Source organism: Drosophila miranda, chromosome 5 (genome assembly GCF_003369915.1).
Source record: "Drosophila miranda strain MSH22 chromosome 5, D.miranda_PacBio2.1, whole genome shotgun sequence".
In the NCBI taxonomy this organism is placed as follows: Eukaryota; Metazoa; Arthropoda; class Insecta; order Diptera; family Drosophilidae; genus Drosophila; species Drosophila miranda.
In genome coordinates, this window is record NC_046678.1 from 2,001,606 (window position 1) to 2,027,956 (window position 26,351).

General features: G+C 39.1%; 1 protein-coding gene across 5 annotated transcripts; it reads right to left on the reverse strand.

Moving 5' to 3' along the window:
- Positions 1-6,933: 6,933 nt before the first annotated feature.
- LOC108164443 (GIGYF family protein CG11148) lies at positions 6,934-19,906 on the reverse strand. 5 transcript variants are annotated; one of them, XR_004473277.1, is made up of 9 exons: positions 18,632-18,993; positions 18,401-18,574; positions 18,026-18,320; positions 14,386-17,046; positions 8,815-9,774; positions 8,677-8,751; positions 7,769-7,923; positions 7,404-7,714; positions 6,934-7,258 (listed from the first exon to the last, which is right to left on the reverse strand). XR_004473277.1 is itself a non-coding variant. In XM_017300148.2 (9 exons), the coding sequence occupies exons 2-9, from the start codon at positions 18,953-18,955 to the stop codon at positions 7,589-7,591; spliced, it is 4,770 nt and encodes a 1,589-aa protein (XP_017155637.1). In that variant the 5' UTR covers positions 18,956-18,993; positions 19,807-19,906. The 5 variants fall into 5 exon arrangements, 4 of the variants coding, with proteins under 4 accessions (XP_017155636.1, XP_017155637.1, XP_017155639.1 ...); XM_017300148.2 differs by lacking the exon at positions 6,934-7,258 and adding an exon at positions 19,807-19,906 and having other exon boundaries at positions 7,589-7,714; XM_017300150.2 differs by lacking the exon at positions 6,934-7,258 and adding an exon at positions 19,577-19,594 and having other exon boundaries at positions 7,589-7,714.
- Between the last annotated feature and the right edge of the window lie 6,445 nt (positions 19,907-26,351).

Below are 26,351 nucleotides of genomic sequence, written 5' to 3' on the forward strand. Positions count from 1 at the left end.
TCATCTCAAACTTTCGCCCCCCGACGAAGGACGAAAATCTGTGACATCCACAATTTTGAAGAGAAAATACGAGAAAATTAAAAATGCACAATCATAGAGAATGACCATATTTACCAGATTGCCGCATCTGGATGAGATCAGATAATTACTATGTGTAACCAAAAGGAACAAATCAATTTGCAAATCAAATACAAAACCCCGTTCACGCGCTTACTTATTTTCCGACTCTCTCTTACACACTCTGACTGAGTATCGGATATAAATGTAGAGTAGCGGACCTAGCTGCGACTCAACGTTCCCACTCGTTTAAAACTAGGTATAGCATACACAAGCCATATAAAACTCAGCAGCCGTATCTCTAAGGGGAAAACATTTAGTTTTTCAAAAAATTAAGAAAGAAACCCGTACCATAAAAACATATTATTCATTAAACATTTTCGGTGACCAAAATCTATCAGAAGAGTTTGATTTGGTGCCAGGGCATTATTGGCTATTTCACCAAAAAATTAAAATTTTCCGTTGGAATGAAATTAATTCCTAAAGATTGAAGTATTTTAAAAAAAATATCTTTGTCGTGGCGAGTCTTTGATTTTTCATCAATATTAATGATTTACTCATTATTCCAACATTGACCTCTAGTTTTTTATTTCTGGTCCGTTTAAGCTACAAGGTATTCGGGTAGGATTTATGCATCTGCACAGAATTGCAAAGTTCAATATAACTAGGTGCAAGAAACTTAATTTATGTGAAAAAACTGTAAAAAATAGTAGATTTTAAATTTTTTTAAATTAAACTAATTTCTGAAAAAAAAAATTATTAAACAATTCTTACGCTCCAAATCTATCAAAAGAGTTGGTTTGGTTCCTAGCGTAGAAAAATTTTTTAATTTTCTTGAGTAGTGTAATCAGTTTCATCTAAAACTCAAAAGGAAAACACCAAGCAATGTTAACCAGCTATGCCAATAAATTAGTTGATCAAAACTATAGCATAGCGAAGTAGAAATCGTAATGCGTGCAAATTGATTGATAATCACCGGTCCCCAAGGAATTTATTTCGTGAAGTCTTAACTGACAATAGAATACAATACACACAGCACAGACATATTAACGAATAAAATAAGGTTCAAGGGTAGTTGCGTAGCTTGCTCATTTTTTTCAGACGAATGTGCAAACAAGAGTACCCAAAGCTCGCCGTCGGGAAATTGTTAAACGGTATTTAAACATAACAAGCAGCACCAGCGCTGGGACCGGGACAAAGGCGGGCTAATCCCAAGACGCACGCACACAACAGGAAGCAACCACAAAAATTTGTTATTTCAACAGTAACAGAGCACCAGACCAGCGACATCAGTCATGCAAGGATAACACCAACAATAAGGCGTATCAACGCGACACAATGCAGGGGGACACTAATGAAATAAATGGAACAGAGCTGATGAAGTTGAATGGGGTGAATGGGGTTGGGGAAGGGCGACTTTAAATATGGGCATATGAAGTGGGTGGTCGTTAGTGAAGTCCAAGTCTGGTTACCTTTGGGCTGGCGTTTGCGCAGGTTGGCATGGAAGCCAGCGTAGAAGTACTCGGTGAGCTAATCCGTTTAAAACATATAAATCCCATTGGGGAGTAGAAGCCATGCCACGGAAGACTGTTAAGCTGTATATTAATAGAGGGTTTGATGATGAAGCAAAGGCCTTGAAGGCAAACGCAATATATGTAAGTCCATCCCGTCTCATCCCAACCCCCCAACATGAGTCAAATTAGGAATAATTTTTGTGTGTCTATATAATACGATTCTTTACTTTACCTAGATAGGTCGCTATTAATTCTTGTTTCGGCCGTGGCCCTCGGCGGCTAAGGCTCAGGCTCATAATGGCACTCAACACGTAATATAGAAACTATAGCTCCGGCCTACGCTCTACCCTCCCCCGGCAGACCGCTCAAACTCAAGCATTTCGAACTCTGCTCTGGTGCTCTATCTTTCAGCTGCATTTGATTTATTTGTGTGCAACACAATAAAGGTATAGGTAAACTGTAACAGTATATGGCAATGAAAGAAAGAGATGGACGCTGCATAAAGGTGTTGGCTCTGTCTGCGGCCACAGGGTGTTGCTGTTCGTGCTGGTTTTACTTGTTGTGGTTGTTTCAAAGATGGCTCTGACTGAACAAAGGCTCTTTATTCGGCGTCAATAAAGTGGTGCGTTTAACACACACCATCGATTGCCGTTGGCACGCCCCGTCAACGATGACTTCTCATATTCTCACACTACCAGAGTTTTATCAACGAGCTGAATCTGGTTTTTTTTACGTGATAAGTCGCATTGTAAATTAAAATGTGTGAAAATTTTAGAAACATTCAGTGATCTGTATCGGAAACTTATGAAAGGATACAGGTGTGCGATTTCCCAATTCAATAGGAGAACCTTTTGTACATATGTATGTGCCTTCATAAGTATGTATCTCCTGTGGTACTTTTTGAAATGCATATCGCCTAAAATTAATCAGAAAATAAAATAGAGAAAAAAAACTTTTTATAGTTACTGAAAACTGAAACTGAAAATAGGGTTTATTACATCTTCACATCGGAGCTGCGACAAGTGCGGTATTAAGTGTTTCTGTTAAGTGAAAAATTTTGGGCAATTTTATTCGATGGTCGTGTTGTGCAACTACCACCATCAATATGATGCAGCATTACTCGTACAGCACGCCCACTATTTGAAAAAATAACTAGCTCAATCAGATAATATGCAGGTATCTGGTTTCAAGTGCGTCGCTACCGGCAACATCTGTCGCCCCCGCCCATTTTCTAAACCAATTCGAAGCTTTTATAACTTAAATAGGTGGTGTTTTACATAAATTTCTTAAATAAATATATGTACTATGTATACTTTCTTTAAGTTAATTTAAATTAAAAATCTTGTGCCTAGGTATGTGCATATTGACGGGAATTCTAGTCAAAGCTTTTTCATTATAAATTATTGATCAAGATTATATGTATGTACACATAGGTACATATCATATATATTTTATAAGATGCAAAATGTTTCCTTTCTTTGAAACTGTATTATTATCGATTAAGATATCTATGCAACAGTTGACTAGTTACAAGTCAGAATTGGCAAGGTTATTGTTATTACATAAAGGAACAAATAAGCAACGCACATAATCGTTTTGCTTAGGTGACATTGGACACCATTTGTACTTATACATACGTATGTACATATATGCAAAACCCAGGCTCGACGGCGTCTATAATTACAGGATGGAACAAATAAGGGTAGGATTCCAGTTCCGCTCTTTTCCATTGTACTCTATGTCCGTACGAAAGGCCTTTTTCTAGACAAAGTCAAATGGCATGGGACCGTACCAGAGCTAACAGATTTAGCTCCAACTGCGTATTTAGTTTAATCAAAAATGTATAAGTATATATAAAAACATATCACTTAAGGGATATATGAATACCCACAGTTTCACAGTAATAACTTCTATGTTGCTGACTCAGAATAACTATAGAAAGAGTGTACATAAATTCAGTACTGTTTCGCATTAATTCCACGTTTGAAAGCTTGATTCTGTGTTGCATTACTTTTCATTCAAGTGGAAAAGGACAAAAGTCGTTAATTTGTTTATTGGATTGCGCAAAGTATACAGTTTCGAGTGTTCAAAATGCACTCAACAACGACCAAATAATAACAGGCAGCAACAAAGGCAGCAGCCAGCATGTTACCATCATTGCCGCCGGGAACGAAACAAAAGCAGGGCAGGAGAACTGGAAGTATTGTTCATTTCTATTCTACGGTACTTCCACCCTTGTCTTACTTCCCATGAAAGAATTTCAGATGAGCCCACTAAGCTTAACTAATAGTGTATATGGCAGTTGATTTTAGAGCGATCTTCAAACGAAAAGCGAAATACAATTTTTGTAAGCTCAAAGATGTGATAATTATATTATTATTATATTATTATATTTATTATTATATTATATAATTATATATTATATATAATAATTTATATTTTATTATAATTATATAATTTTATTATATAATTTATAATTTATAATTTTAAACATATTTATATGTTGTTTTTTTTTATCCCCCAACCTATACATATGTGCATGCATCTCCTATGAGTTGTTTATCATCACCGATCTCCATTGTTAGGTCGCAAGGCGGCAAGCTCCTTAATTATACTTAACTTTACACATATTCACTTTCATTTGTATAATTATTATTATTATTATTCGGACTTATTCCGTCCACACACAACCCACACATAGTAGAATACCAGCTCTAATTACACCAGTATCAGACACAAAAAAACGGGTACCGAATAAAACTTATTTTATATATTGTAGTGGTTGCATTTGTAGATTGTTGTAAAAAAATTGTAATTTTGTTGAATGGGTTGAGTTTATTACCAATAATATTTTAAATGTAGTACTATTTTTCTTGGCAGGTTACTGGTACTTAAATTGTGAAAGTCTGTGTATATTATTGTTAGATTCTGGGGACCGAGTCAACTGCCCAAGGCATTGACGAACAAACGGCGCCGAGTTGGCAGCGGGCGCGATAAGAAACGAAACATAGGTGAAAAACAAATTGAAACCCCGCATCATTGTCGCCGGGGCATCATGGAAATCTCCGCCATAGAACAACTTTTTGGTGCCTCTTGTAAGATATGGTTTCCCTTTAACGGGATTGTGTTAAATATGTTTATATATATTGGTATCGCAGCCTTATTATAGTTCTCAAACGTTTGAAACAGCGGATAAAAGTTATAGCCATTCCTGAGAAATGAAACGTCAGAAACTGATTTCACTGGAAGACTTTATGGTTATTGGTTATACATCTGAATCTTGCTAACGATTAATCCTCGTTCCTAACATCTTGGTTAAAGGAGCGCAGTCTTGTGTCAACAAAATGTCAATGTATGTACTAGTAGCTATTAAACAATAAGAATATTAAACATGGCATAAATGAGAAGAAGGCAAATACAGTGCTAGAGTAGTAAGGTTAGGATGGTTAGGAGTAGGCAGTCGCTGGCGAGTAAAACCTCCCCAGATCGCTTGGGCCTGTTAGAAAACCAAATTCTATTCGAGAGGCTAACATTCGACCGAAATTATACCAATTATACACTGACATACCATATGACGCATAACACTCGTATGACCCAATACAAGAGGTGTCATAGTTTATATCCAAAATGTATTTCTTAAATTAGAAATCAAACAAAAGTGTTAAAATTACACAATTATTCATAGTCCTGCATTTCCATGGAATATATTTCATATACTTTCATCCCGAAATTATATTTCGGCATATCATTTTTATATTGGAATATATTTTCATTAACTGTGATCTAAAACCTTAATAAAATAAGCAAAGGACCTCTTTTTCGTTATTTGAATAATCATGTTATCCTTTAATATTTTCTCCTATAAGAAAGTTGATTCTTAATAAAAGTATTTCCTCAACGTCTCTCTTAAGAGCCAAATAAGTTATTTGTTAACGAAATATAAAGTATAAAGATATGAGAGGATGTGAGGAGATAAGAAAAAAAAGCAGATCGAAAAATCGTACGTTCGCGACCGGTACTTAATTCAATTCACCAAAGAGTAAATTTATTGTGTAAATACTCAGTAGAAACCTAAATTAATCCTATTTTAAAATAAACAAACTGTTGAATAATATTCTCTACCGTTTTGTAGATTTTTCCATTTTACTAGATTAAGCCAATGTCGATTAGACAGAAAATGAGTAAACGGCGTGGCCACGCTACGTAGACACTGAAATTTAATTTCTTCCGTATGCCTATAATGATTCGATCAGATTCAGATTCTACAGTCTGGAAGATATAGTCTCTATGATTCTGCGTTTTCTCGTATCATCAAAGTTGTGGATGCAGCAGATTTTTGTCCTTTGTGGGGGCGGAAGGAGTCTGGATACAAAATTTCGTTGCTGTAGCTCTTACACTCTCTGAGAACTAGACGTCAAACAGGACAGACAGCTGGACAGACGGACAGACAAACATGGCTCTATCGACTCGGCTATTGATGCTGATCAATAATATAAATACTTTATGGGGGCAGAAAGGCTTGTTTCTGGGCGTTACACACATCCACTTCCCCACAAATCGAATATAGCCCTATTATCTTTTTGAGTATCGCTAACAAAATGCTATTGAATTGCCTGTGGACGTACGGAAATGACCATATATATTATATTATTGTAATAATGTTGTATGTATATTCCGTAATTATATTCTATTGACGAATTTACATTTTTTTCTCTTTTATATTATTATTTTATATAAATATTATTTTTATTTTGTGCCGCATGATATGTCTTCCTCTATTTTTTGCATCACTATTCGGACAGATTGATTTGTTACAGGATATACAGGAGTCTGGAGCGAAATAAAAGGGCTAAAATCGAATACATTTATAAAAGTCTCCCAAACGGTTTGACTGATTTTAATGACTTAAAATGACTTTAAAAAATCAATTGGTCTCTCTTGCGAAAAGCGATACAAAACAACACATAACATGTATTGTATAAATTACCTAAATCATAAGCTCAAAGCTAAAGCTGACTGAGGTTTGTCCATTCCGCTTGCACTGTCTTGGCAATTAACTTTACATACATACATATATCTTTCTGTATCTGTTTCCATATTTGTATGTATTTGCCAAATTACCACCCCTAAAATCTTGAAATTGCAAACCACAAGCTCAATAAAATAACCGCACAGCACAATTACCGAACTATAAGAAATGGCAAATAGAAAATACCTTTTTTATTTGTCCCGTAAGTGTTAGCGTTATGTATCTTCAGTTTTTATACCCGCGGTTTGAAGAGTAAAGGGGTACATTAAATTCGTTTAAGTGATTAATTTTCATTAACGTACGCTAGTTTTATTTACAGATAATTTGCAATGCTTTTATTCGTACAAATTTGTTGTTTACTTTTTATTCAAAAATTACAAATACATATTTAAGGCCATACGCCTTATAGCGGTTACAGAACACGCATACCTTCTTTAAATAACGAGTGATAAGTAAACTATTGGGAAACAAATACAAATAATCCGTCCCATATAAGGGGACATTTGACTGAATTGGTAATCTTTACTTATTGTGAGGGCTTTCACAATATTTTTCTAAGTTATAGAAAATGTATTGAATATGTGTTTCTCAACACCGAAAACGTAAGATTCGATTCAATTTGATTCCAGGAAGTTAGTCTGTTGCTCGCATAAGTCGACTGAAATTGTGTAAAATTTGGCTTTGGAGCATTTTTTTGAATAAATAATTATTTACATTTCAAATAAAATTGAACCTCGACCAAGACCAAGGGTTACCTGAATTTTTCCATCAATCTATTCAAATCAATAGACCCATCCGCTCACCTTTAGTAACGTATGCACATATGTAAGTATTAGGGTACACGAATGTTAGTTACACATGTATATACGGATTTATTTTGAACAACGGTTAAGTCCAATTATTAGCCGGCCTTCAATTCAAATCTATATTTAATAGGGTTTCTCATTCTATAAAAAACTTGAGGTTGTCGTTGCCGCTTGCGGAGTTGTTATGGTCCGTCGACATAGTCCCGAACGCCAACATTAATGCGACCCTCAGCAGCGGTTACCGAAAAACCGAGAATTCGTGCGTCCAACTTAGTCATTTTGTTCTTTTTGACTTTCTTCTGCTTGTTCTGTGGACGGAACGTTGTCAACGATATAAGGAAGAGTCAAAAAATTGTACCAACCTTGCTTTCGGTATTATCGTTCCCTGATGGTGTTATAGCCGGAGCGGGCTTGCACATATCATCATTGTGCGCGTTTTGAGCACGCTGCAAACTCTTGTATTTACTGCGCCGCTCCAAAAATTGTTTGGCAAAGTCCGAAGATTCTTTTCCCTCGCCTGAAAGTTTTTGTTATATTAGATTAGATTAAAAATTCAAAAACGGCGATTTGGTGACTGCACATTTTTATAATTTTCGCTCGTCATCTGAAGCGGTAATATCGACTACAATTTATAATTGGAAAACAGAATTGTTAGACCTTTCCCAGGATTTTTGATTCGTGTCGATGGAGTGGATATACCTGAAGATATGACTCAAAATTGAATTTTGTACACAATTTTTAATGATTTTTCTACTTTTCCAATAAAAAATATAATATTTTGTTCTATGGTATGGTCCTATTTTCAGAAGTTAGATATTTGGGTGCATTATTTCGCAACAAAATTGCCCACTAATAATGTGGATATCCATGCAATTTATACGTTTGATGACGTGACGTATTAATCAGGATAACAACGGATAAGACGGACAAGAGCGACTATTTCGTCCGTCTGTTTCTATCCTAACTGATCTGTCCGGTTTGAAGCTACAGCTTTTTATAGCCTCTTTTCGTTACACGCAAAGCGCCCAAGTGAGATCAACAAATAATAGCGACAAAAACAATCTGTTTCCGCCAGATAGCTTAAAAGCAAACAGTATTCAGCAAAGATATAAATAATTTTTATCAACTCGGTCTGACTTATGCTAGGGATCTGGAAACGGGATTTTCGGAAGATATTTTAACTAAATCTATAACTTTGCAAGCTCTATTGATTTCTAATTTGACAAATAAATGCAATTGTACGTTATTTATATACGTATCGTGTGCGTACCAAGGTATATGCGCACATAGTCCTTCACTTCATATGGTGCCTCTAAGTCCTGCAAAAATGCAACAAACGTGGGTACTGCAAGTATGATACAAATGTTAAGATTTAGTGATAAACCCATCGCTGAAAATATCTATTTACCATCCACTTTGGCGGTCATATTGTCCAAGCTTCTCATACACCAGCTAGTAAACTCGTTTTCATATTCATTAACTTTATTGCTGGCCTGGTCTATGGACCCCTTACCAATCGATTTTCTATCCTTGTCCTTTTCTTCTGCCGCCGTAGGTGCCGCTTTCGGATTCGGCCTTACCTGACTCGTTTTGTTCTTCTCCGGAAGCTGTTGTTGTCCACCAACAGCTTTGGTCGTTTTTGCCACGTTCTGCATGCTCGGCAAGGTCTGGCTCTTCCGCAAATTCCGCGGTGATTCTAAGACAGTTGTCGATTTTGGCTGTGCGTGTATGCTATGTTTTTCCGCCAAATTCAGACCAGCGGCTAGAACTGCCGCAGCAGTGATTGGTCCAGCGCCACTGGCACTGGCAGACGGTTGCAAAATAATTTGATTGACCGACGGGGAACTGGGATCATCCCATAGACGAGTACCTGTTGACAATGAAAGCGAAGAAGAGGTGGATGCATTCCAAGCCTTATTGGCAGTTCCCCAGATGTTGGACAGGCCACACGTGCCACCCACATTTGATGCTATGGCAGCCTGTTGCTGTTCTACTTCGCGACGCCTTTGCTGTTCCATGAGCTCGTTGGCCAACCGCTTGGCCTCCTCTGCTTGAATATCAGCCAGGCTCATAACGGGCGCCGGAGCGGGTGCTGCCTGCCACTTTAAAAGAGCATCGTTCGCCTCGGCTGCAGCTGCTGCAGAGGCACGCATTTGTTTGTCCAACTGTTCCTGCTGTCGCTGCTGATCCGCGCGTCGTTCTCTCCTTTCTGCCTTTTGTATCTCAGCCAGTCCAGGCGCGGCGCTGTTGGCTTTCGGCGATCGAAGTGACCATGGCGCAATTGATGTAGCAGCCGAACGAGTAGATGCTTGTAAATCCCCCGGCTTGGCAACGATATGCTTGGTGCTCACTGCAGATTCTGCTATTCCTAGGAAATATCAACACAATAAGCTCTATAAAAGTAAGGTTAAGCAAGACGTGCCAATTGTTCCGCTTAAAACTGAAGCATGTCCCCAGTTTTCTTGTAAAAAATTTTAAAAATGATTAACTATTCAGGCCAAAAATCAAATTAGGTAGCAAATAGTAATGACTTTAAAATATAGCTTTCGGTAAAAATGGTTATCCACCCGGGTCTACGTGTAGCGGCAGCGCAACAACAGAACATTTTCCAGTGCCCACGGAAGACGGTTTTAAATTGTTAGAAAGCCACCACCTCCCAAAATAACACAGAGGTAGAGGGTAGGTGGTAGAGCTTGGTGGTAGAATCTCTCTATGGACCTAACTTTTGAGTTAGCCATCAGAGGCCATAATTGCTAAATTAGTAATAGCAACTATCTCCTAAACATAAAACGATCAATTTTGAAAAACTTTCCTCAGCTATAGTAAAAGCCACCAAGGTATTCAGATTCAAGCCCCTGTGATGTTTCAAACACGAGGGAGCCGGAGTTTTATCCGCTTCTTATGTAAAAACAAAAAATGTTCTTTGTACTAAATTAGAAGGTGAATATCAGGCCTCTGCGTTAGAACCGTGTCAAAACTGCGGCCAATCAGTCGGTCCATTTAGGACAAACTGTTCAAATTATATGTATATACTATATTCAGTCACAAAACTACTCTAATAGAGATCGAAAGTGCCTACGCTAACTAAAAGCTCATCACAAAACCTCGCACAAAGCAGAATCACCAACAACTACCAACAATTATAACTAGAACAGTAACAAACACAAATATTCAACTAAGTGACAATCTAACGGAATTAAAACCAGAGGCGCCTTAATGGGGGACCCCCCAGATCGAGGGCCAGGAATCTCTCCCCAAAATGAAACCCTTCTTCAAACACCTGGACCGAAATGCCTCAACATCTCGAGAACAGATCCCAACAAAGCCCTCAACTTAGTATCCCCCTTTCTCATAAAAAAACAAGTTGACTACATCTGTGGAGGTGAAGTCGAAATGTGCAAAAATATAAGAAACGGAACAATTTTGATAAAGACGAAAACAAACATACAAGCGAAAAAACTAATACACCTAAAATCTCTTGCAAGCGACATCAACGTCACAATACACAACTCACTTAACTACTCAAAGGGCGTCGTTTACTCTAACGATTTAAGAGGCATTGAAGAAGACGAAATCCAAATAGAACTTGCGCACTAACAAGTCTCCGAAGTAAAGAAAATTTTGAAAAGAGAAAACGGATCTCTTAAAGAGACTAGCGTTTGCATAATAACATTCAACCTACTAACCCTACCGGAGTACATAATGATTGCATACCAAAGAGCCCCAGACAATATACACCACTTCCAAAGAAATGCAACAATTGCTTCCAGTTTGGACACCTTCAACAATTTTGCAAAAACAAAAAACTTTGCTTTAATTGCGGAGAGGACTTCCACATTGACACGACCACACAAGAGAGTGCGCCCGAATATGGAACCCAATGAGTTGGCCGAGCTGTTCTACCGATGCCCTATCCGATGCCAAGGATATTGCTGAGGATCAATTAATTGACTTGAATCACAAAGATTTGGCTGTGAAATAAATCTGATAGTGAGCTGGATGTTGAGTCCGAAGATCAACAGAAAAAGCGAAAAACTAAAAAGGCGCACTACATGTGTTTTGCCGTTTTCTATAGAGTAAATTGATTTATTTTTCACTAGGCTCCCTTGGGACAACCGTCCTTTCACATTGTTTCGGACTTATTATTTATTTCCGCTGCTATTACGTATACAACAACTCACTTTAATCAAGTATAAGTAAAAAAAAATAAAATAAAATAAAAAAATGTAACAAAGCCCATCACTGCATTAACTGCAATAACGACCAGCACTCTTCGAACCCACATAACTCCACCAGCAAAAAATGCCCTATCTTTATCACTCAATACGAACTCCAAGCAATGAAAACCACAAACAAATGCGACAACAAAACAGCCCTCTCAATACTACGGACACGGAACACAGATAATACACCCCACTCATTCTCTTCAGTCACCAAAACCACACAGGCCTCTACGCAATCCCAACAACAATACACAGCATCACAACAACAACACACAACATCACAACAACAACACACAGCATCACAAAAACAACAACACCCCCAGCAAGCATCCACATCCAAATGCAAAACTTTATCGTACTCTGATATCGACTCAGAAATAGACAGTAAGATAAACACCCTAACAAATTTCCATAAAAACATAAACAACAATTTAAAAATTCTACGACTAACTACCTCTAAGCGCAGATTAGCAGCAATTAAGGCTGCGGACAAATTAAAAAGCTCAAGCAACAAAAAAACAAGACAGAAAAACCCCAATACTGACGCCTTGAGTAGCAACAACTGCTCAATGGAAATAGAATCCGACTAAAACTAACACATCAAGTAAAAACAATCCAAATAATCAGCACTCAAGAGACAAAAACTTACAAAAATGACTCTGACAATAATCGAATGGAACCTTCGAGGCTACATAAACAACTACAATGAATTACAAATTATTATTAAGCAATACCAACCGCATATAATTGCATTACAAGAAACACATTTATTTAATACTCACAATATACCCATTCCCATCAACTTCTCACTTTACGCTAAAAACTACTCACACAATTATGGGGGAGCAGCAGTCTCCATACACAACTGAGTCCAGTCAAATGAAATACATTTACAAACTGACTTCGATGCAACTGCTATTGAAGTTGAATCGAAGAAGCAATTCAAAATAATTTCTGCATACATATCGCCAAGCCAAAATTTTAACGAAAGTATTTTGAAACAAACTCGTCTCGGTCCGATATATTAGGAGTGTGGATACCAAATTTGGTTGCTCTAGCTTTTGTAGTCTCTGAGATCTTGGCGCTAATGTTTTACTCTAAGCAAAGCCGCCTATGCTACGTGTGTGTTAGAGAGAGACAGGGCGAGAAAAAATGAAATTGTTTTCTTGATGCTGGCTATAATAATTATACGATCTGGTTCAGATTTTGCACTCTAGAAGATATAGTCATCTTCTACGTTTTTAGTTTTTAGTTCTGCGTTTTTAGTTTTCTCGTATCGTCGAAATTGTGGATGCCACAGATTTTCGCCCTTTGTGGGGGCGGAAGTGGGCGGGGAAAAGTTTTGAAATATTCTTGTAGCAGTGACATATCACAGAAGTCTGGATCCAAAACATCGTTGCTCTCGCTCTTATAGTCTTTGAGCACTAGGCGCTGAAGGGGACGGACAGACGGACAGACAGACATGGCTCAATCGACTCGGCTATTGATGCTGATCAAGAATATATATACTTTATGGGGTCGGAAACGATTCCTTCTGGACGTTACACACATCCACTTTTACCACAAATCTAATATACCCCAATACTCATTTTGAGTATCGGGTATAACTAAGCTACCTTTCTGGAAATTCCAACCAAATACCATAAATACCGAACTTGACAAACTAGACAAAAATAATACACACGACTCTATATACCAACAACACTTTCTTATTATCAAAAACCAATTTAATGATCACACATTTCTGTTTACGGATGGATCAAAAACCATAAGTGCCACATCATTTGCAATAACAACGGAAACAAACACCTTAAAAGTGGGCTTACTACAAAATTTTTCATCAATTTACTCTGCCGAAATCATAGCCATATTCGAGGCAATACAAATTGTTAAATCTATGCGCGGGAAATATATGATATGTTCAGACTCTCTATCCTCTCTTCCCGCCATAGGCAACCCCGATAACTTCAACTATTATGAATCTAAAATTAGATCTCTTCTACTGCAACTACATCCAAAAATAAAACTACTCTGGATCCCAGGTCATAAAAACATAAAAGGAAATGAGCTAGCAGACCAAAAAGCGAAATCAGCTTCAATAAAGCCCCTTACATACACACACAATAACAATATAGCAGACATTAACAAACACCTCAAGACAAAAATGCTTGAAGACAAACTTATAAAACTCGAACAAACATCGAACTGGTATCAATTTATCAATCCCAACCAAATAACAGCCGACAAATTTACCAAAAGACTAGATCAAAACACCACATCAAGGATAAAAAAACAAAAATAATTAGACTAAGACTAGGACATACAAGAATAACTCACCAACATTACCTAGATCCTACCAAAATTAATACTTGTACGCATTGCCTGAATAACGTTCCAGTAACTGTAGAACACCTACTCAAAGACTGCCCATCCTCACAACTCACAGACATACGTTTCAAAATCTTCGCTAACAATAATCCGCTCACATTTCTTTCTAACCCAACTAAAACTGAAATCGACCTAATCATAAACTATCTAAAAGAAACCAATTTATATCCATTAATCTAACTCTAATATAAAACCCATGTAATACATCTCACATATAATAAATATAAAATAATAAGCATAATGTAACATAATAGCAACATAGCCGAAGGTCATAGTAACCAGCGCTATCATTAAATAAGCTAGGTTAATAGTTATAACTCTAACCTCGTTGTATATAAATAAATAAATAAATATACAATATTACACACCTGTTGCTGTACCTTGAACTGGGGCTTGTGCGCTACCTAGTAATGCCTTCCGACGCTGACCTTGTATTTGCAGTTGTCGTTCCTTTTCTTCTTGCGATTGTCGAGTTTTTTCTTCTTCCACCTGCAGGGCACGGCGTTTCTCCTCTTGACGCTTGCGCTCTTCCTTGAGTCGGCGCTTTTCCTCAGCTAGCTCCCGCCGCCGCTCTTCCTCATTAATAAACTTTGTCGGTGCCGACTGCTGCGGCGGTCTAGCAGCCAAGTTCTGTTTATTAGTTTGCTTGACATGAGCCTGAGGCTGTGATGGATGTTGATCCTTGAGTGGTTCCACATCCGCAATCGCAGTCTGTGTTGGCTTTGGACTGAGCGACTCCTTTAAATGATTGTCTTGATTGTCAGTAGCCTGGGAACAAGCGCCCAAATTATCCACTGGGGGAGTTTCAGGGGCTGCTGCTGCACCAGCACCTGGTGCTTGCACTGCACCTGCCATGAATTTCTGTTGCTGCTGTTGAGCTAGTAGTTGCTGCTGTTGTTGGCTCTGCTCTTCTTCCAAAGTGGCCACGTCCCACAGAGTGACCTTTGCGTTTGCCATTCCAGACCATTGCGGGTTCTGGTTCGGATTCGGTGCTTGCTGTTGAGCAGGCAGCCACATTGGAATCATCAGGTTCTGCGCTGCCAGCATTCGTGACTCGGTCATGAAATCCCCACCAGTGGGATTGTCACTTCCAGGAGTTTGTATCGGAGGCTGCGGATGCCCAACGGTGGGCTGTCCTCGCAGCAGCATACGCAAGTTGTATTCATTTAGCATATCCAGATCGCTGCCATGTATATCATCAAGCTTATTCGGCTCAGCAGCCGATCCAGGCAAAGCTACCTGGTCCGCAGGCTGCTGCGAAACAGCCTGAACCTGCTGTGCCTGCTGATGCATTAGCTTTGCGTTGTGTATAAAGTTGTTTGCTTCCAGTAGATTGCCTAGTGGCCGCTGCTGGTCTGTGCTATTGGCAAACAGCTGCTGCTGATCCTTTTTACCCTGCTCAGCTATCACATGGTACAACTGGCTCCCGGCTGCCGGATTTAGTACAGCCAGCGAGTTACTCAGCCCGCTTAGGCTGCTCAAGTACTGTGGCAGAACGAGCAACTGAACCTTGCGCCGTACTACCGACTCCCGATCGACAGCAGAGAGGCGCTGAAAGCACTCGTTTTTGGACAGCTCATTGACTATTTGGTACTCCTGGTGCTGCAAGTACTGATCCTGCAGCATCTGGAATCGCATTGTCAGCATATGCGATGTTGCGTCCAAGCCATTTCCGCCCAGATTTCCTTTAATGGCGGCGCTCAGCGAGTCTGCAGCGGCGGTCACATTGGCTTTGAGCTCTTCTCTTTGCAGTTGTTGCTGCAATTGCTGTTCGCCCAACGAGAGGGAGAGCGCAGCTGACGATGGCTTGCGCGGCGTAAGTGGAAGTGGCACAGGAAGTGCGGCTGGCATTTGTCCAATGGGAAGATTGTCCAAGTCCATCGGTGAGGGCAGCAAATGGCTGTGCGAGAACGGCATGTTGCCGTGGCAAAGCTTTATTAGCTCACCCAATGGCCTAAATCTACTGTCGGAGAAGCGGCGCACAAAGAGGTTTTCATTAAAGTACCCGGCCCGATACCATTCCGTCATCTCCATGGCACTGAACGGTCCCTGAACATTAGACTGTGGATCCCGGTAGAACCACAACTCATTAGGATTCGAATTCATCATCTGCGATGTAGGAAGCATTGTCAAATGGTGTTGGTGGTGCAGTTGGTGGTGATGTTGCATAGCCAACTGGTCCGGAAAAGGTAAACTCGGATGCTGATGTGATGGATGGGCAATGCTTGAATTGGGAACCGAAATCGGAACTGCAATAGGTATGGCATGATGCGGAGGATGCGGATGCTGTTGTTGAAGCAGAGCAGCGTCGCCCACAGTGTTCGACTTAATGCTCATCTCAATCTCTGCTAGACCAGGCATTGTACTTGCGAACCGGCCGCTATCTATTTGTGGTTCTCTATGATTGTGGGTTACTCTATTATCATCGTCCATTATCAGTTTCTCCACCTCATCGGCCACTTCTTTGATTCTATCCGATATATCTCCGTGGACAGCTTCACCAATTGAGGCTGTTGGGTCTTTTGGAGATTGACAGCTTTCATTCAAGTCCGAGAATTTCATTGGGTGCGATTCTATCTTCCCTTCGAAGTCCTTATCGCCATCAATGTCTCCGTCAGTGTGATTCCTGCTCCCAGTCTGAGGTAAGTTGTTGCCGGAGTTTGAAGCAGCAGAGTTTACCGCATCGTTGGAGTCCTTTTCTCCAGCTGCAGCCTTGGCCTTTTGTAGATCGGCATCACCGTGAAAAGCGCCACTCGAATCAAATGTGCCACCTAATTCAGATGGATTCTCCATAGCCCACTCAGGAAGATTGTCTTCGGTATCACCACCGCCTATATTGCTGCCAGACCACAATTGAGAGTTTTTAGCACCCGGCTGACGGACTGAAGCAGCAGCCAATCCCGCTCCTGTCTTAATGCTTCCTCCTCGCTCACGATCAATATCTACAGTCCCAACCGTCGAAATAGAGCGCTGTATACTGGCTAATCCATCCAAGTTGGAGTCCTCGTCACGCCAACTAGTAGACCGACCTGAAACGCAATATACCAAATTTATGTAATGTAATCTATGTAAAATCTAAATGTATATAAATATACCCTTGCGGGATATTCCACTAAATAAGCTATATATGCTTGTATACTCCTGACCTTTCAGTCTCCCAGTTTTAAATCCATCCTAATATTTGTACGAAATCCAACAAAATGTAATTCAAATACGTGCAGATAAGTAAACCATTAGTCGTCGCCGTTAAGGGGACATAAATACATATGTATAAATACATGACCATATGACCACATAAATACATACAATCAGGCAGGGTCCGTTTTTCATTTACTTTTGCGGATTACGTTTTCACATATTTCACATATTTTTGCTGTTTGCACCAAAACAAAAATGTTTCCCTGACCAATTTTTTTCGAGCCAAATTTGAGGTTGAGTTAAAATAAAATTATATAAAGAATGCAAAAGTTAAATTACCCTGATATAGGTGTCAAGTTTATGTTAATGAACCAATAAGTCATCTATTTTTTTCCTTTTGCAATTAATGGAATGTCGTTGTATAAAAAACCGTTTACTTTTCATTTCGTCAACGAATGAGAACGGGAGCACCAATTTATGTGTATTCAAAAGTAAATCGAAAAACTTTTGTGAATGTGAAAAACGGAGACTGGCTGAATATACAAAATTAAATTTAAAATGCAACAGTAGAAATCAAAATTCATTTGATCCATTGTGGAATTTCACTAAATCTTATCTTGCATTTGCCACTGAATTGAAATTGAACGACGACTTATTGCATTTGTATGAATGGTGGACAACAACCGCCTAATATAATAATTCACTTTTGATGTACTTCATGACACTTCTTGGTGGATGAAAACAGCAACAAAAATTAGCCAATGAGAGCTTTGCGAAACTTTCCAGAGCCCTAAAAGTGTAATAAGGATAATTACCTCTGCAAGGGTATAAAAACAATATATATTAAAGGTATAAGTACTGATAACTGACCCCAGCGGTGCGTGTTGGTCACAAAGCTAGTATTGGTACTTCCTCCACCGCCACTGCTTCTCCATCCGGCAACATCCGATCCAGAAAGGTTATTGCTTGTAATCGGGCCGTCTCCAGATCCATCTTCGTTTCGACTTCGCCGCCAGTTTTCCATGTTCCGATGATGACTTGAGAACTCTTTTCTGGGACTCGAACTAGGTGTCCCGTTCCAGTCCAGGCCCCCCGAATTGCCAAGTGATGTGCTAACAGCCACTGAATCACCTGTTCCATTTCGCTCGTTCCAATTTCGTTCAGTCTAGGAAGAATAATTTTCTTCATATCCTCGTACTCTCTCAGAATCGCCACCCACCCAATGATTCTGCATCATGCTCTTACCTTGATGGACATAGCTGATAGACCTTCGTCGTATAAACCACCAGGGCGCTGATATAAAGGATGATAAACTGATTTTCCGCGCATTCGGCCCCGATCGACTGTTCCACCACGTCCTGTGCCACGCGGAGCTGTTCCAAATCCACCCGTCGAGCGCTGCAACCAGGCTGGACGAGACTGTTGGCAGGATCATCAATTTAACATTGTTATGGGAACGGGAAAAATTGCACTTACGCTACTCCCAGTTTGATTGTTGTCCTCTTCAGTGCTTGGCGTCAGGGCCAGCGGATACTGAACTTTGTCCACAAAAAGCTTCTTAAACGAAGGTAAAATCTGCGGCAACAAACAGTGCCGATCAAACAATGACAGCATTTCTTCACGTCCATACCGGTACTCTGGAAACATATTGCGAGAGGAAGCTGCTGTCGTGTTGTTGCTAAGGCTGTGCGTTGCCAGAGAGCTATTGGTTACTCCACCGTTATTGCTACTGGAAGATCCTGAAGGCTCAGCTGACATATTGCGCAACCATTCAGGACCGAACTTCATAGAATCTGTCATTTTCAGTAGCCTCTTGTTTCCTTTATATTTTGCTGAAGCTAAGCGAATAAAAGAGTAAACTAAATTTAGTTCGAATTTGACAAACAAATCATGTATGTAAGTACAATATCTCACAACGATTCCACTTTAGAATGATTACAGCGGCTAGGAAATATTTCAAATTACTGATCTTCGTATTAATTCTGATCGTTAATGGAAAATGCACTTTTTAATTATGTTTTTTTATTTGATCAGTTTTCAGTATGATCAGATTGCATTGCGTATGTGTGTATAGAAGCAAGATCATGTATTATCGAACTAAAAGAAGAAAATAACAAATAAATAGTTCCGAGCAACGCAACCTAACCTAAAAAGGGAACTTAAGTCTCGCACACGAACGTAAAATTGAAGAAAAAAAATCACACATGCACACAAAATTTTACATTTTGAACGACATATCAAGACTTAAATACGTATATGTATATGTATGTAATATTTCAGCATGTGTTTTCACAAAATTCCACTCTAGTCCCAGTGATCTAAACAAAATCATTAGTTATAACATATGTATGTACATACAGGCAAACATAAAATAGATTTTACAGTAATGTACAAAACAAAGTAATATTTTAAAGGAATCACCTCAAAATAGGCAGTCAACATACACGTATATATGTACATACATTCATATGTACGTGAGTATACATATGTACATACATATGTGGGCATACGCAACATGCATTGATAATTAGTTAAGATAATATCAAGGAAATACTTGTCTAGGTTATATTCAAATGATTTCGATATAACAATGATATAACAATTCAAAAACACCAGGCGGCCCGAATTATTTGTTAAATGATTTTACTTACATACACACGAATTACCACCAAAGGGAAGAAAGCAACGATGGCACTATCGGCATATCGGCAGGCATATCGATGGTTTCGCTATTATTCATGATACTCAGTGTTGCCATTTTAGCTTATTTTAAACTAGATTTGGCTTATTTTAAAACCAAATAGATTGAAAAATATTTGAAATGCTTATTTAAAAGTTCATTTAGCTTAAAATATTTGGTACAAAAAATTTATGTTTTTTGATTTTATTGTAATATTTTTTAAATTTTAGCGAGAAAACTGATACAAATTATATTTCTTGTTCATATTTTGGTATATCATTTTGTGTATAACTGTATAGTAATTTTTCGTTCATAAATTTTAGTCACACTACAGTATTGCACATGTTTGCACATTTACATACGAAACGAGGGGGAACGTTGTGAGTTGCTGCGGACACCCCAACTCTACAGCTATACCCGATACTAAGTCAGTATGGCTCTCCTCCGGCAGACGCCGCTAATATTAAACGACACGACAAAGAGTGCGTGCGAGAGAGACAGAAAATCAGTCTGAGCGTGACGTCGGGCGCTGCGAAGCCAGTGCAAATTGATTTGTTCCTTTTGGCTATAAAAATTATCTGATCTGGTCCAGATTCAGCAATCTGATAGATATGGTCATTATCTATGATTCTGCGTTTTTAGTTTTCTCGAATCTGCAATATTGTGGATGCAACAGATTTTCGTCCTTTGTGGGGGCGGAAGGGGGTGGGGCGAAATTCTGAGATATACGTTTTATAGTGAGATCTAACAGAAGTGCGGATACCAAATTTGGTTACTCTAGCCTTAATAGTCTCTGAGATTTGTGGATGCCCCAGTTTTTCGTCCTTTGCGGGGGCGGAAGGGGGTGTGGCGAAATTTGGACACGAAACGGTCAAGGTCCGATATCACAGGAGTGTGGATACCAAATTTGGTTGCTCTGGCTCTTATAGGTTCTGAGATCCTTGAACTCATATTTTGCAATTGGCAAAACCGACCATGAAACCTGTGTGTTAGAGAGAGACAGAGCGAGAAAGAATGAAATTGTTTTCTTGATTCTGGCTATAATAATTATACGATCTGGTTGAGATCTTACATTCTAAAACATATAGTCATCCTCTACGATTCTGCGTTTTTGGTTTTATCGTATCTTTAAAAATGTGGATGCCACAGATTTTCGTCCTTTGTGGGGGCGGAAGTGGGCGGGGCGAAGTTTTGAAATATTTTTGTAGCAGTGACATATCACAGAAGTCTGGATCCAAAACATCGTTGCTCTAGCTCTTGTAGTCTTTGAGCACTAGGCGCTGAAGGGGACGGACAGACGGACGGACGGACAGACGGACAGACAGACAGGGCTCAATCGACTCGGCTATTGATGCTGATCAAGAATATATATACTTTATGGGGTCGGAAACGATTCCTTCTGGACGTTACACACATACACTTTTACCACAAATCTAATATACCCCAATACTCATTTTGAGTATCGGGTATAAAAATGCCGAAATGTCTTATAATCAAAATTTCCACAGTTTCTGGTTAAATTTTGATGAATTTAAGGAGTGTCTACGCAATGTGCCAACTGACCCCACAAAATCGTACTGCAGCTCTTATAAAGCAAAAATTGGGGCCAAGTTGTGCGAATTACGGCAGCATGCTGTCGAATAAAAATTACTTTCAATAAAAATTACAAAAGAAAAGTTTATCGACAAAATTAAAGTATCCATTATTTTGATGTGTGTGTTTATGGCTAGCTTATTTTTTTTCAATCTAGCTTATGGTGACTCTATCGAGCTCTTATCTACTTTGATTTTGAAAAGTGCAGTGGTGTCAACCTTAGCCAACTCAGTGCGAAAGGGTCTGGGTGTTATTGTAACTAACTGCAACCCGGAGCGCAGAGAACGTTTCACAATGATGGCGAAAGCCATTTCTCTCCAAGATAATGCAGCAAAATTAATTAGTTATTTTGATTTAGAGCTGTCAAACCATCGATGGCACTATCGATAGTATTGATGGTTTTGCTACTATTCATGATACTATCGAGCTCTTATAGGTCGCTTCCCCTTCTCTACTTTGATTTTGAAAAGTGCAGTGGTGTTAACCGAAAAACTTGAAGATCCCTTTAGCCAACTCATTACAAAAGGTTCTGGTTAAGTGGGTGTTATTGTAACTGACAATGCGCATGCCATGGTTAAGGCATGTGACATTCTTCAAAAACGACACCTACTGCTTAAATTTAGCGGTGCAAGACTGCTTGAGCCAAGAAAATTTGAAGTTAGGGCTGAGAAGATGGAAGCGCATGGTTACCTTTTTTAAAAGTAGCACGATTGCATATAAATAGTTCAAGGTTCAAATGTTGGCAGGCAGGTCTGCTTTTTTTTGGTTTTGATATTTGAAGATCGCTCAGCAATCAGCCTTGCCACCATATAAGATACCCGATATAAAAAACAAGGATTTATTTAACTTAGCTTGAACTCGAATTTCTACCAGATCTGCGTATTTTAGGGACTCCTTGCTATTGGACTGTGTTTAAAGCAAGGTTTAAGTAAAAAAGTTCAACAAAATGTACAAGAAAATGATCGGTAACAGAGCGGTAAATTAACTTTATTGTGAAATTGAGCCGATTTTGTGATTGTCATTTTGAAATAACAACCACACACGGAATAGCCGTGAAACAGCGGTTGTTTTTGGGAGTACCCTGTGCCATCTGGATTTACCGTCATTTGAAGCCACTGTAGGCAGACGCACAAGGCCCTTTTGCTCAAACAACAGTAGCATAAGCAAACGAGTATCGTTCCAATTGCTCAATTTAGATAGAACTACCCAAGCGAGCTCCATATGGAGGTTCCCACTTACGCGGACGATATATCACTGCTATACAGCTCCAAATGCCGCCTTGAGACAGCAGATGGACTCCAGGAGTACATCCACTCCTTGGAAGCTTGGTGGAAGAGATGGAATTTAAAACTCAATCCACTGTAGACCACCAATCCATGCTTCACCCTGAAAGCGCTCATAGACCACACCTCACCCATAAAGTTTGAAGGCATAACTTTGGACCAACCAGAGCAAGCAAAATATCTCGGAATCACCCTTAATAAGCGTCTCATATTTGGTCCACACCTGAAAGCTACGGCTCGTAAATGTGGGCAAAGAATGCAGCAACTGCGGTGGCTGATTAACAGAAGAAGCACCATGTCACTGAGAGCCAAAAGAGCGGTTTATGTACACTGTGTAGCCCCGATCTGGCTCTACGGTGTGCAGACTTGGGGTATTGCTGCAAAATCTAACTATAAACGGATACAGGTCCTGCAGAATCGTGCCTTGCGGCAAATAACGAACTGTCGCAGGTACGTGCGGAGCTTCACCCTACATCGGTATCTAAATCTGCATACAGTCGAGGAGGTTATTGGAAGGCACACCAGCAGATACAGTGACAGGCTGATTAGACACAGAAGTATGCTCGCGAGACGTTTACTACCTGACAGGCCTTTGAGGCGATTGAAGAGATTGGGTTTTGCCAAAACTATAGGCCAACTTATAATATTTTATTTTTTATAAGTCGTTTTACATTAAGCAATAGGTTTGTTCTCCTCAATATTATTTACCTGTGTGGTTAAGATACGATATATGCAATGTACGGATTCAACGCTTAATTAAAATATATATACATATATATATGTATATATATAAAGCGAAGGATAGTCGTTTCTATTGTTCAATTTTGATATTCCGTCGAATATTATTAGCTAGATAAAACATTTTGCCATGCTCCCATAATTTTATACGATTAATAAATAAATCTTTGACTGGCTTACTTTAAATAATTTCTTTTATTGCATTTTGCATAAAAAAGGATTTAGCGAAATAGGTCAAAACAAAAAAACGAAAGAGGATAGTCGTCCATATTCTGTCTAACTAAAACCCTTAGTTTTGCCCACATAATTTTAGGCCATTGATGAATAAATTTTCTACAAAATTGGTTAGATTTTAGTCCTTGCTTTTATTGTATTTTGACTAAAACAAGGCTTGAACAAAATAGTTAAACCAAAAAAAACAGTCGCAATGTTGCTGGTATTTTAAGACATGATGCGCGCATAGGCCTTTGTATATTTCGTTAATTTTCTATGAAGATAAAACGTAATTTATAAAGAGGCCTGGGATCACGAACATTTTCTCAATTCTATAACATCCGTTTCCCTAGGGTATGAAAATCTGTGTATATTTGATGTAGGCTTGAGATATAATAGAGACTTATTACTCTCGCCACCTTTTATTTTTGCATTATTCTGAGCCCATTAATGGTATTCCTAAAAGCGAGGTGGACTTGCGTAATTAATATCTGTGACTGTTTTAGGCGTAGAAAATATATAAAACTCGCTAACTTTTGCCATTCCAATTAAAACATTTTCATACGAATTAAAGTTTTCTGACAGAAGGCGTCTCAAAGCACAAATTATTAATAGCTTAAGAAAAAAATCTAAAACGTAAAATGTTTTGATCAGCCAAGCCCTTTGTTTTATCAATCACATTATATGAAACCAAAAGAAAACGGAAAATTCGTAAATTAAGGAGTAGACGAAATCAATGGTGTAAACAGCTGACTGGGTTGCCACCCAATGTATTTTAATTTGTATAGACGATTTAATTATGATTTAATCAAGTGTGTCATATTATTCCACACTCCCCTCTCTTGGCTTGGTTTATTTTGGTGCAGCCAAAGTTGAGGTGCGATAAAAAAAAAATTTGCTATCAGGCAGGCTCCGGTTTTCACTTTCTCCGGCTTTCACAAAAGGCAAGATTTTTCCGTTTTCAAAATGGAAATATTTGGTCATAGCAACAAAACTATGAGTTTTCGTGCTAACAGCTGACGCAGGCCAATTTGGTTAACGGAACGCTGGCAAGAAATACACTTTTGTACTCGTAATATGCGCGTAACAGACCGTCTTTTCGCTTCTTGGCGCCGTTGTCCGCGTGTTAAGCTGCTGTAGCTAAAGACGTCCCCGGCAGCAGGGCACGGCCCGGGGACATTCCTGCGGCTCGTTGAATGACTTGGGAAAATAGTTGGGGGCCATCCGGATGGGAAGGGTGTTTGAAATTATATGTCAATACTGTATATCCATATAATTAAGGAACTCTTCATGAGTCCCGCGAAATGCCTTTCGCGAGTCTTACACATTTTTCTTGACCCGAATCTTTCTTTAAAATCTGCAATATAGATTTTAAAACCTGGATACGACCTATCTGCACACTCACCAACTTTGACCACCGCAGAAGCTTCGAATTCAAATCTTAATTACTTCTGTATTTACGTATATTCTGGCTATTAACTTTACGCTTTGCCCAACTCACTAGTCAATATACTCTTAGGATATAAAATATAAAATTCGTTGGTAATTTATCTGGCACACAAACTCACTCTAATTCTCTTTACTTACCCACACCAAATGGAAGCGATGAGACGTTAGCGACACGTTACCGTGACGTCAAGAAAGTGCCCGCGTTCTCACGGCTTCAAAATTTACCCAAGAAACTGACGTTTGCAAGAAAATTAGTTCAATCTCCTACGCACGTCGTTCACTTGACCTATGCTGAGGTCCGCACGAGCGGACTGATGCAAAACCGAACAAAAGCTTACAGGTCGATGTACATATGTAGCTTTATCCACTTAAAATATGAGTAGTATTAATAAAGAAGGCATAACCTAAATTGCCCTGTTAAATGTAACAACAAACAGTTAAAAACATCAATCAGTCATCTGTTGTTTACCTTTTACAATTAAGATTTGGTTTGTTGTATAAAAAGCCGTTAACTTTTCATTTCGGCGATGAAATGCGTTTTGTGAAAACGAGATCACTATTTTTGGCGTTTTCAAAAGTAATTGGATAATTTATGCGAAAGTGAAAACCGCATCCTGGCTGAATGACTTCTAAGGATGTTAAAAATGCGCTGCTAGAAGTCTGCAGTCCAGGCTGCCCGCCATCGATTTTAAATTACTGCAGGAAATTCGACGTAGTGGTGAACTGCTTGGCTGCTAGCTCGAGAATAGATCCAAGCAAATGTCACGGAGCCCAAATTGTAGTTTAGTCCAATTTTACATCGCCCTGGCGTGGAGAAGCCGGCGGAGAAACAAAGAACGGACTAGACTGAGGTCCAACGTAAACGGCTGAGGGACTATAAGTAGTCGGTTATGTGTCTGCAAACCATCGATTAAAAAGCGGTTTCAAGAAGCTTCAAGACTTTGACGAAGTTGGCCCATGACCTGCACTCAGTGTCGCGCCTGCGCTCGACGTTTCTAGGAGGTTTCTATGTCCAACCGGAGAGAACACTTCATCGACCGAAAAGCCAGCTGCAAGGACATGGAGGAAAGGAGCACTCCTGAGAAGGCGACACCGGATACTCGGTGGATTCCGGATACTCTTTTTAAGAAAATGTGCCTTAAAATGCAAAATTGTTCTTTTATAAAATACAAGAAATTATCGGTCCAAATCGACCAAACTCGTGCAATTAAGGTAAATAAAAATGTTTAAACTATTGAAA

Coding starts and splice junctions, on each gene's coding strand:
- LOC108164443 (XM_017300147.2), bottom strand. CDS start 18,955: ATGACAGATTCTATGAAGTTCGGTCCTGAATGGTTGCGCAATATGTCA. Junction 18,321..18,400: donor TATCAGCTATGTCCATCAAG/GTAAGAGCATGA, acceptor TATTCTTCCTAG/ACTGAACGAAATTGGAACGA. Junction 17,047..18,025: donor GACCAACACGCACCGCTGGG/GTCAGTTATCAG, acceptor ATTGCGTTTCAG/GTCGGTCTACTAGTTGGCGT.